The 12173-nt window shown below is 31.8% G+C and overlaps 1 protein-coding gene across 4 annotated transcripts in view; it reads right to left on the bottom strand.

Annotated features, from left to right (window-relative positions):
* Nucleotides 1-12173, bottom strand: part of LOC150087647 (rab GTPase-activating protein 1-like) — a 298662-nt gene that overhangs the window by 62430 nt on the left and 224059 nt on the right. For all 4 annotated transcript variants that reach the window (XR_016546720.1, XM_090369176.1, XM_090369174.1 and 1 more), the window contains exons 11-13: nucleotides 6484-6649; nucleotides 5801-6045; nucleotides 1511-1624 (exon numbers count right to left, since the gene is read on the bottom strand). Coding sequence is in view for 3 of the 4 variants with exons in the window: in XM_090369176.1 (XP_090225302.1) it covers nucleotides 1511-1624; nucleotides 5801-6045; nucleotides 6484-6649 (525 nt within the window). In the remaining variant the exon portion in view is untranslated. The remainder of the gene's footprint in view (nucleotides 1-1510; nucleotides 1625-5800; nucleotides 6046-6483; nucleotides 6650-12173) is intronic.

Raw genomic sequence — 12173 nt, 5'->3', positions numbered from 1 at the left:
AAACATAAGAAAGGCATCTGGGGTGGATGGGGTCTATCCAATTATATTAAGGGAGGTAGCAAAGGAAGTAAGCAAATCCTTAGCCATAATTGTGAGAGCATCCTTGGATTCAGGGAAGGTTAGTATGGACTGGAGATGCAAAATGTACGTAGCTAATTAGCAAAAATTTTATTTTCAGAATTTGTAACTCTATGTGAATTATACATATAAAAATCAACATGTTAGAACATTGAAGTTAGCACACTTCACTAACCTCTGATTAATATGCATAAGGAGGTGAATTAATAATAGTAATACAGTGGTATGATTTTTTTCAATGAGGAGTGAAAATATTACAAAAACCAATGGCTCAGCTGCCATGAACTCTACTACATGTACGAACATGTAGTAGAGTTCATGGCACATACCAAGAAGACAGACACCCTTGTCAATAAAAAACTACTCCAACTCACACTTGGTATAAGAAATTCACTTGCTAGTGGATCTAGCAAATGAATTTCAATTATACATCTCAATTACCATATTGCATAACATAACAAAAGTACAGCACTAAATTTTTAATTTAACAAATGAAGTTATTTAGGATGATGACATAAACATGAACCATCAACAAAATAACGAAGGGACAACAGTCCAAAAATTCTAACTCAATGCAAAACAGATGGTGAGCAAATAATGGCTAAGTACTGCAAATAGCCAAAACTGCTTGCAGTAATAAAAAATATGCAAAACCATTACCAACATAAGTGTTAAACTATGCAAAAATAAAAAAAAATTCCTCGCTATCAGTGAAATAAGAAAAATTAAGTAACACATCTTATATTAATATAATACCAATATACATATTAGTCGTTAATATCTCTCTCTCTCTCTCTCTCTCTCTCTCTCTCTCTCTCTCTCTCTCTCTCTCTCTCTCTCGTTTATGGGTGAATATGATTGCAATACGTAATAAAACTGAGTGAAAAATAGATCTATCTAGCAAATAGTTCATACATGTATATGGGTTCATATCAGACATTTATTTAGCATTAGTACATGTTAACAAAATGATGCAAGCAAGATAACGGAGTATCAGCAAAAAAAAAAAAAAAAAAAAACCTGTAGTAGGATTTAAGAGTACAGTGCACTCACTATCTTGTGTGTGTGTGAGTGATGACACAAAAACAAAACCATATGCCAACCTCTGCAATATATAATCCTGAATTAAGACATTTTAGCCAGTTTCTTATGTTTACAACTGCCAATGGAACAAGTATATTACAAATTTTAATTTTTAGAAAGTATCAAAGAACTTTGAAATGTATTCTTAATCCTTTGAAAATTGCAATAAAGAAAAAAATTCAAGAATGTTGAAATAAAAAATTATTCATATAAAGCCACTTAAGTTTATCAATAAAAGTCACTTTGGAATCATCATAAAAAGATAAATTTAAAAATTCCAAGTGTTTATTTTTTCTTAATCACACATTATCCAACACAAAGAAAAGCTGGAAAAAATTAAAAATTTTACCTTGCAAATTTTGTACAAGGAGTCTTGGCCTGTTCCACCACTTTCTCGAAAGTATTCATGAGCTGGGAATGTCCTGTTAATATCTCTCTGAATCATAGTCTCACAGGAAGAATCCTAGTAAAAAAACCAATATAGCACAATACACATATGAGGTGGTGAAAATCGGGTAGTGCAAGTTAAATTTACGTTCTTTCAAGTAACATGATGGAATCTCTTAGTAATTGTCACTGCTATAGTAAAAGAGTTGGAATATCATAGAAGATTATTAAAATTAAATGCGTCGAAAAAATATGTTTTCTGAATGGCAGAAATGACTTATGCCACTATCATATTTAAGGTTTATAAAAATGAATGAATGAGGAAAATTTAATGCTTTATCTTAATTTTCACACAAAATACTGAAAATATTTTCTAATTTGTTTGCAAATTAGAAAATATTAAATTATTAAAATATTAAAGGTAAGCAAACAAATTAGAAAATACTGAAACTTTAATAAGAATTCTTTTTTTTTTTTTAAAAAAAGCAGAAAGGAAAACACAATATAACTAAATTCTGTCCGATGTCTTTTTAAACCTAATTTTCTTCATGTACATCTAATCATCTCGTCTTCTGATTCCTTATTTGGTGTGACACACAGGAGGAATAAATGGAAGGAGTTTCATCACAGTCTTTTTCTTCAATGACTGCTTGTTTTGTTGGATATAATTTTTTGTTTGTGATGATTGACAATTTTAGTTAGCTTTTAAATTAAAGGGAAGCAAATTTTGCTTTTAAATTCAAAATTTGAAAATTCATAAAATCTCAAAGTGTCTCTTTGTACATAATTTCAACAGGACTTTTTTTTTCATTTCATATCCAATCAATTGCATCTTTAAAAGTGGAGAAACTAGCACACTATGAATTTGGGAATGACTGGTTTGGTATGGTTATTAAAGATCAAGTGGGGACTATTCAATTGACAAGGGTGCCCAGAATTTATAGTTTCACTACTAATTCTTAACCAGTTGACTGGAAAAGTTTTCAGCTTTTTTCCCACCCGCTGCCTAGTAATGCACTTTTTCTAATCATGTTAAGAAAAAACTCTTCAGAGTGCATTCTAGAGAAAATAAACTTTTCCTCATGACAAGAAGATGACATGTTCTCAATTTTAACACTTTTTGTTCATAGATGAATGCAATGCTAATCCTACACTTATTGCCAACCTCTTATCCAAAAATATTCCCTAGAAGTAATTTAAATATGATGTAAGTTGATTTACTATACTTTAAAAGTTTTAAAACTGCTTCCAGGAAATAATTACAATAATGCATATATGAAATTTCCTCAAATGCTCAGAACTACAATTTTCATCATCATCCTTTCAAGGATTTAGGCCAGATGGCCTGTTCTGGTCTCAAGCCGATCTTTTCTTTGGACATCCTGGATCTCTTCTTCCAACTGGCTGATATTTCATAATCTTCTTTTGTAATCTTGCTGGGTGAATCCTATCCAAATGATTAACCCATTTTCCTCTGTATTTGTAGATTCTATCTGTTATTGAATCAATACCTAATTCTTTGCAAATATCAGAACTTTTCTTCTTGTCTAATAATCTATAGCCACTGGTTCGGTGAATAAATTTCATTTCAGCACTTTAAATCCTTTTCTCATCTTCTGATTTAATTGTCCATGTTCTGCTTCCATAGAGTAAAGTGGGTCTTGCTGTCACTTTATAAGATTTTATCCTTGTATGCTTTTGAACTTTATTCAGTTTTAGGATATTAAACCTGTTTTTCTTTGACATAAGAGAGATAACATCCAAGATACTTAAATGAATTTACTTGTTACAGGATGGTATTTTCTATTACTATTTTGCTTCTGATTGGATAATTACCTTTAAATGCCATAACTTTAGTCTTTTCATTTGAAATTTCCATTCCAAATGTTTTAGCAATATTATTTAAGGTAAAAATTGATCTTTGAAGTTCGCCTTCATTCTGAGATATTATTATTTGATCATCTGAAAATAGTGCAGTATTCAATTTAGTTACTCGATCAATTTTAAAACCATAATCAATAATATTCTTCCATTCTTTGACTACTGCCTTTATACAAATATTAAACGATGGTGACACAATGGTATCCTTGACGAACTCTTCAACTGATTGATTTCCATTTAGTTATAGTTGGACTTTATCGCAATTCTGTTATTATGATAGACATCCGTTGTTATTTTATTTTATTATTTTTTTTTTGGTAGTTGTTGGCGCATCGGCTTCTGTGGCCATAATGCACCTCCCAAGGTTTTTGCAGTACTCTGATCCAAGCCCGAGGCGGGATTCGAACCTGCGACCTTTGGGTTTCCAGGTAGGCACTTTACCCACCGGCTAGCCCGGTCGGCGACATCCGTTATAGCATTAATAATTGATTAGGGATATTTAATTGTTTCAAAATTTCCCATAATCTTCCTCTCTAGAGAGGAAGATTATGGGAAAATAATAATGAAATCAATAAATGCAAAATGTGTTTCAATATTATATTCTGTTTTTCTCTATTAAAATTTTTAATGTAAAAGCTGGGTCAATAAAGGATCTTCATTTTCTAAATCCCTTTTGTTCTTCATATAAAGCTGGATCAGAATAATTGTACATATACAAAGGGTACTAGGAAAGTTTTGCAATACAGCTTTGTTTATTTAATTTTTTTCAAAGTAATTTCCTCCATTCAATACACCTCTCCATCCTCCGAAACCAATCTTTAAACCAGTTCTGCCAAGTTTCACTAGGGAGTAAAGCACACTCGTTGTTCCAAGCCCGTAGAAGGTCCTCATCACTGGAAAACCGCCTCCCTTTTACCTTCATTTTCACATGCGGGAACAGTGCAAAGTCGCAGGGAGCAAGATCTGAACTGTAGGGAGGGTGCTCGAGAAGTTTCAGTCCTGTCGTGGTCAAATATTCAGTGCAGGCTTTGGCGCGGTCAGCTGGAGCATTATCGTGATGGAGGTACCAGGTGTCCATTCTTGACTTTGGCCGCAGGTTCTTCATAGATCCAATGACTTTAGGCAGGCATTGTTCAGTATACCACTTAGCTGTGACTGTCTTCTGCGTGTCCAAAACGACACGTTCCACAATTCCACTCGATTTGAAAAATACAGCTAATGAATCACATGAATATATTGATGTAACTGATTGGTTAAATACAATTGTTGATGAATACATTAAAAATTTATCAATACATTATTTCTTCATGTGCTTCATACTCAGCATGTGAAGAAATGATGTATTCTAAGCTCTATACATGTTCTTTCTCTTTGAAAGCTAACAATTGGCACTATCAATATCAAATGGGCTTGGTTATGCTTGTGCTTACTGCAATCAATTATTACAATCTTCCTACTCTCATACTCTTGTTTATGTGTATTTGGCTTGAAACAAAAGAAACTGCATTGTATTCACCATTAGCTTAAAGATAAGGAACAAAATGGGTGATGTGTGCCGATTGATTACCAAATTCTGAGTGGAATGCCAAATTACTTTTGGCACTCCACTCAGTTTATTGATATCAAAAAAAAGCATAGTTTGCTAACATCAAAAAAAGTTTGGAAAACACTGTATTAGAGTGATTTTTTTTTTGGTTACCAATGTCTTTGAGAACTTATGAAATTCCCACAGCTGCCACTGCATGCTGATATGCAGGTTGTGCACAGCACAAAGTGTCTAATCATGAGAGACATCATCCATAGTATAACAGCTTATAAATTTTAAAAATTAAAAATGAAATGATTATTCTCTCTTTTTTTTTTTTATATAAATGTTACCAAAAAAATACCAGCCCATTCCATTATTATCTAAAGTTTGTTTTCAGCCAATTATAAGAAACAGAATGATAAAAATTTGGATAAAACTCATTCTTTTATTGTTGTAAAGTGTTAGAACATGAAAGTTGAACATGAATGGCTGTAGTCTTTTAAATTCAAAAATGTACTATGTTAAAAATTCATTGATCATTACAAAATACATTAAAATAATGGTCTGCAGTTATTTATTTATTTATTATTATTATTATTATTTTTTTTTTTTTTTGGGAGGGGGAGGGCTGATAAGTATTTGCACAAAGGCACTTCATAGGCATGTGGCATTCCTGGAGATTCCTATTGAATATTTTCCTAAAAACTTATAAACACTGTACTTGGATAAATACAAGGCACAATAAATCACATTATTCAAAAGAAACAGAAAGGTTTCAGTAGTCCATCTAAGCAAAAACAGTAAATAAGAAAGTTCATTCAGCTGAAATAAAATTAAGCTTACTTTAGATATTAATATTCGATAAGTTTCAACCATCTGCCTGTCATCAATACAGCCTGTCAGTAACTGCCAAACTTCACCCCTGAGAGCTTCTGGTATTCCCCGTCGTACAAGCGATAATAACTGCTTTGGCCGTGATCGTAAATTTAATCGCCACTTAGATAAAACATCACCCCAACCTTCTAATTCAGTTTCAGTGCAATCTTTACTGACTTCACCAGTTCCACTTAACAGCGGTTCATCATGATCTAATTTTTAAAAAAATTAATAATAATATATATATATATATATATATATATATATATATATATATATATATATATATATATATATATCACAACTGAGTAAATAAAAGTTACAATGTAGGTATATATGATATGATTAAACTCTAAAAAATTAACAAACACTTCATGCATTTCAAAATATTCAATCACTAATAACTCTTACTGGCAATATATATCAGTAAATGGGTCCCCAAGTTTTGAAAAAAAAAAAAAAAAAGGCTTAGAATTTATCCTCAAATACTCCAGAAGATCCCATTTCCTGATTTATATTCCTAATAACAGCTGATACTGATTAAAATATTTAAGTTATTCACCAAAAATTTACATTAATCTTTATACTTTAAAACTGAGTAATTATTTAAAATTACAGCAGCAGTTAATGGCAGAATTCTGAACAGTTACCTGAATCAGTGTCCTGGCCACCAGAAGTAGAAACTGACTGATCACTAGAGTCCCTGTTCACAGTGGCCAAATGCGAAGAGCGTGACAGAGATTTCTTTTGTAACTGTGTTTCACTGGTTAGGCTGACTACCTCAAATGTCTGATCTTTATTTATATCAACTTCAACCTACACACACAAAAAAAAAAAAAAAGTAAATAATTTTTTAAAAATTTTATTTTGCTTATTCTAGTATCAAAATAAATAGTAAATATCATTTTAAAAATGTTTCTAGCATAACTGTATTTTCAATTCCATTACATTATGCTGACATGAGAGAACAATAAAATCTGGGTAGCCATTTGAGAGTTTATATTAGACTGGCTGGTTATTTTGGGAGTTTTTGACAGACTACTTTGGCCATAGATAGTGCATATGATGTATTACTTTATGACCTGTATCTGTACAAGTGCAAATTCACAGATGATTTGCACATTATGTGGACTGCAAAAAACCTATCTGTAATAATTTGCATGGGAACTCTACCCCCACCCCCACATAAAACAGATAACTGCAGCCTTTGAAGAGATTTTTTCAAAAATAAAGAATTATTATTAGTAGTAGTGGTGGCGCCTCCGTAGCCAGGTGGGCAGGAGCAGTAGTGCATAGCACACACTTCTTGATTAGACCGGGGTTCGAGCCCGTACCCACCAAATACGGAGGATGTGGCAGGTCAGGGAAAGACCACCGCATATTCCCAGCACGAATAAAGGGTGAGGGTTGGCATCAGGAAGGGTATCCAGCCATAAAAATTGCATGCAAAAACAATAAAAACGCTGACCCCACATAATAATGGGAAAAAGGCAAGGGAAAAAAAAATATATATATATATATATTAGTAGTAGTGGTGGTGGCAAATGATGCAACAAAGCAAGCTTATATAGTATCAACCAAAAAAAACCTACCCATCACTTCTGTCCATCCCCTCTAATAATATGTAGATTTGCTAATCTTCATGTGCATATAAAATTTTAAAACAATTTATCCATGTAAATGTTTATTGTTTTAACACATCCATTTAATTCTTTCCATTGATTCCATATTATTTGCCAAATTTTCTAGATGTTTTGAAAACTTGTCCCAACAGTATTGTTTCATTTTTCTTACTCTGAATTGTTTCTATTTCAAATCTTATATTTTTGTGCATATGTTTTATTTCACAAATGTTACTGCAATGCTTTTGCACTCCTCTCAGCCAGTCTTTTACTTCTGTATACCATGGTGTCCATTCTCTTCTCCTAATACTTCATGTGCTGCCATACTTACACAAATTTTAATTTTAATTCTTTTCCATTTTTTCTGTTGATTTTCATAAGCAACAGAAAATCATCTGTACAGATTCCTAATCTTGTAATAATTCAAAATTTGAATTTTTTTTTTTTTTATCTTTGCTTATTTTTTGCTTTTTTCTCAAAGGATTCTTTAAATCTGAATGTTCCCAATACTAATTTATAATTGCTTCCTATATCTATTCATGGTGTTGCTTTTACATTTGTTATATTTTTCTGGTTTTATATTTCTATTAGTGATTATATAATTGATTACTAATTTACTGTTCCTATTATTTTGTTGTTCTTTAAACTCAGTACTGTTTTAGCATTAGAAGAGGAGGCATATGATGCAAGAAAGCAAGCATATACATCATCAGCCAAAAAAAAAAAAAAATCCCACTTCACACATTTGCTCTAAATGTTTGTCCAGTTCTTCCTTGAACTAATTTAAGCTATCAACTTCCAAAACAACAGATGGAAGTTTGTTCCAGCAATCAACTACCTGCTGGCTAAAGGCAAATTTCCACACATCTATTCTATAACTGTCTTTCCTCAATTTGAATTTATGCCCTCTCAGATTTGTAATCTGAGCAAGAGAAAGAATCCCATCAGCACTGAGTGTGATCAACCCATTCAAGGCCTTATACACCTCAATCAGATCACCTTGCAGGTGCCTAGTCTCCAGATGCTCTCAATTTTGCTTTCCCTGTGCTTATGTCACACCAAACTGACATTGCACTGTCCATGTCACAAGTGGATGCACTTCCTTAGATTTTATGTGTTTCTTAACTAACAGCATAACCCCCCTCCCTTCCTATCCTGTATATCCTTTCTGTGCACATTGAACTCCCCATATTCCAATTCTGCACTGCTTATATCTGTGTCTAACCATGTCTCTGATATCACAACAATATCTGCCTTTGATGTCTTGACTACACTTCAAGCTCATCAAATTTATTAACTATACTCCTAGCATTGGTGTATACACAAGTATACATGCACCTGTTTCTATTCTTAGTTATCCTAACACAGCCCATGTATTTACTTCTTCCATGATGACTCCAACCAATCCCTGAAATCCCCAGCACCTTGATTTCTAGGCTGCTGCTCATTCTAATAGAAGCAGTGCAACAATCACTTTCACCTCTGTCTGTGGATACTGTTAATCTGTTTTGTTTTTCTTTAAACTAAGTACTGTTCAAAAAAAGTACTTTTAATTCTATATTCATGATTGATACAAAATTGTTTATTTTATGATCCACATATACACTGGCTATTCCCAACAAGTTATTATTTTTCACCAAAACATCATGTGCTAAAGTGCACACAAAAACCAAGGGTTACTGAATGGAATTATAATTTACTTTTACTTTTAAAAAATGGCTTCCTTTAATTCATTTTAATTTTAACTGTGTTGTGTTTAAAATAAATTGTGTGGAATTTATCTGAAAAGAAATATTTATTTTTACAAATGCAGCTGAGGCATATAATATTTTACAGTATATATATATATATATATAAAGCATCCATAATATTACTGAGTTTAGGTTGTAAAGATGTAAAATTATAGTTAAAGTGTAATATATAGAACACCCAATTAATGCCATCAAACGATCGAACATTACATCGGACGTTATGTATATACTAAATAGATACGTTATAGTGTAAAGTTAATATCTTTAAAGTTTGAAAATCCATATAGCCATAGTCCTGCCATATCTCCAGTATACATGAAAACCAAAATATAAATCATATTAAGTAAATTAATAAAATAATAAAATAATAAGCCCAACACAGGAAAATTATTTTGCAAGGAACTTTGTCGAGGGCTAAACCCTTACAAAATAACCAACCCATGCTAGACTGAGCCATCGGTTTCTGTTATCATCTGCCTGTATACTAAAGCCAAAATAATATAATAGTGGAAATGTGGAATAATTTAGTATAACATTAACGTAAGATTTGAGACAAATGTAAGTCTAGAATGCCAAAACAACAAGTGTCGTACCGTAATACATAACAACAATTTATAAATGATACAAGCTGGATGATCATCCAGCCTGTATCATTTATAAATTGTTGTTATGTATTACGGTACGACACTTGTTGTTTTGGCATTCTAGACTTACATTTGTCTCAAATCTTACGTTAATGTTATACTAAATTATTCCACATTTCCACTATTATATTATTTTGGCTTTAGTATACAGGCAGATGATAACAGAAACCGATGGCTCAGTCTAGCATGGGTTGGTTATTTTGTAAGGGTTTAGCCCTCGACAAAGTTCCTTGCAAAATAATTTTCCTGTGTTGGGCTTATTATTTTATTATTTTATTAATTTACTTAATATGATTTATATTTTGGTTTTCATGTATACTGGAGATATGGCAGGACTATGGCTATATGGATTTTCAAACTTTAAAGATATTAACTTTACACTATAACGTATCTATTTAGTATATATATATATATATATATATATATATAGAGTAGTAATATTATATTGTCTAGAAGCAAACTAAGCAGTTCAGAGAAAAATAGGGAAATTTTATGAAAGGGATCATATGTCAAATGCTCCAAAACGCGCAGGGCAGCAGTAAAGGAAACAAAAGTATATAAAACTGTGTAGTTTGTAACATAAGTATAGAGTCTGAAAAGAGAAGTATGCAGAGTGCCTGAACTGAAAGAGGTTTAAAGGAAAGTAAAAAAAGAAAGTAAAGTAGTAGTGAAAAAGTGAAAGAATTTTAAAAAACCTAGTGCAATAATGAAAGGGACTATGGAAGAAAACAATATATGAAAAATTACAAATTATCAAATAAATAATAAAGAGCTACCACTGTATTCAGATATGTGAGAGCAATTTTTGGAAAGAAGGTCGAATATAGGAATGACAAATATGCAGAATCTGAATACAGCAAAAGAAAAAATGATACATGGCCAGGCATTTCAATAGGGGGTTACTTCTGACCATGTATCAGGCACTGTGTTCCCAAACTTGTCTACAGTACAGAGAAAAAGCAAATATGCGGCCCCTATCCTAATACTATCAGACAATGTAGTCCCTACACAGTGTAAAAAATTCAGTAAATAAAGTAAAATAATACAAATATACAAATGTGCATACCATGCTGTGATACAGTGTAAAAAATTAAGTTAATAAAGTTAAATATAATACAAATATACAAAGGTGTGTACTATATGGTAAGGGGGAAAAAGAGTAATTTAATTAAAAAGTGTAGCCAAGCAAATAGTATAAATGTAAATGTAACAAGTAAATGGTATAAGGAAGGGTAAAAATTCTTGAGGATGGGGAAGGGAGGGGAAAGTAGTTAAAACAAGGCAAAAGTAGCAATGGGATGAAGGATAGTCGGAGCGTTCGTATCACCCTCTTATTACACTAATAGTTTTACAAAGGGGAAAAAGATAGAAAAAGAAAGTGAAAAGATAAAAAGTGTAGAAAAAGTCAATAAAATTACTGAACTTACTGGGTGTGTAAGGCCCAAACTTAAAGAAGGGTTCTGGTATTTGTAAGTGTTAGTAAAAATGGGTGTTAATACCATAGGCTTGTAGAGAAGAAAGGCAAACCAAAACCAAAAGTAAAAACAGGGGAAAGCATTACCTGGAGTTAAGCCAAGCAGAGGAGAGACGCACACAACCTAGACGCAAAAGGAAAACAATAACCGATCACCGTGTTACATAGCTGTAAAAATGAAAATAGGGATGACCTCTATCGTCGAAACTGGAGTCATTAAGCCAAGTTTGCAATTTGTAATTTTTCATATATTGTTTTCTTCCATAGTCTCATTTCGTTATTGCACGGTTTTTTTAAAATTCTTTCCCTTTTTCACTACTACTTTACTTCCTTTTTCTACTTTCCTTTAAACCTCTTTTAGTTCAAGCACTCTGTGTACTTCTCTTTTCCATCTTTTCAGACTCTATACTTATGTTACAAACTACACATTTTTTATATATATATATATATATATATTATGTTTTGTAGAGAAATATGTATTGAGAAATACATATTTCTCAATATAAATTTTTCAATGTTCATTCTTATCCAAATATTATGTTCCAATCATGTTTTTATTATTAATGTAATTTCAAAAAAAATTAAACAAGTACATAGAATGTCACATCCTGATGTATCTTAACATTATAAATCCAAATACAGTTTTAGGAATAGGTAAATTAGAAATAAATCAGAACACAATTTTAAAATGTACACACAGGAGAAGTACTCATTTATATTTAGCTTTTATCTTAAGCCACAGGAAGCTAAATAAATAATTTTTCTGTTTATACTCTGAGTAAACCACATGGTCAGAAGAATTCAAAAGACAGGGAATACAAAAAACAGCACCATATTTAGTGGGCTTGA

This window comes from Mastigoproctus giganteus, chromosome 3 (genome assembly GCF_048544385.1).
Source record: "Mastigoproctus giganteus isolate SK-2022 chromosome 3, ASM4854438v1, whole genome shotgun sequence".
NCBI lineage: Eukaryota > Metazoa > Arthropoda > Arachnida > Uropygi > Thelyphonidae > Mastigoproctus > Mastigoproctus giganteus.
This window is presented reverse-complemented; position numbering and strand designations above follow the sequence as displayed.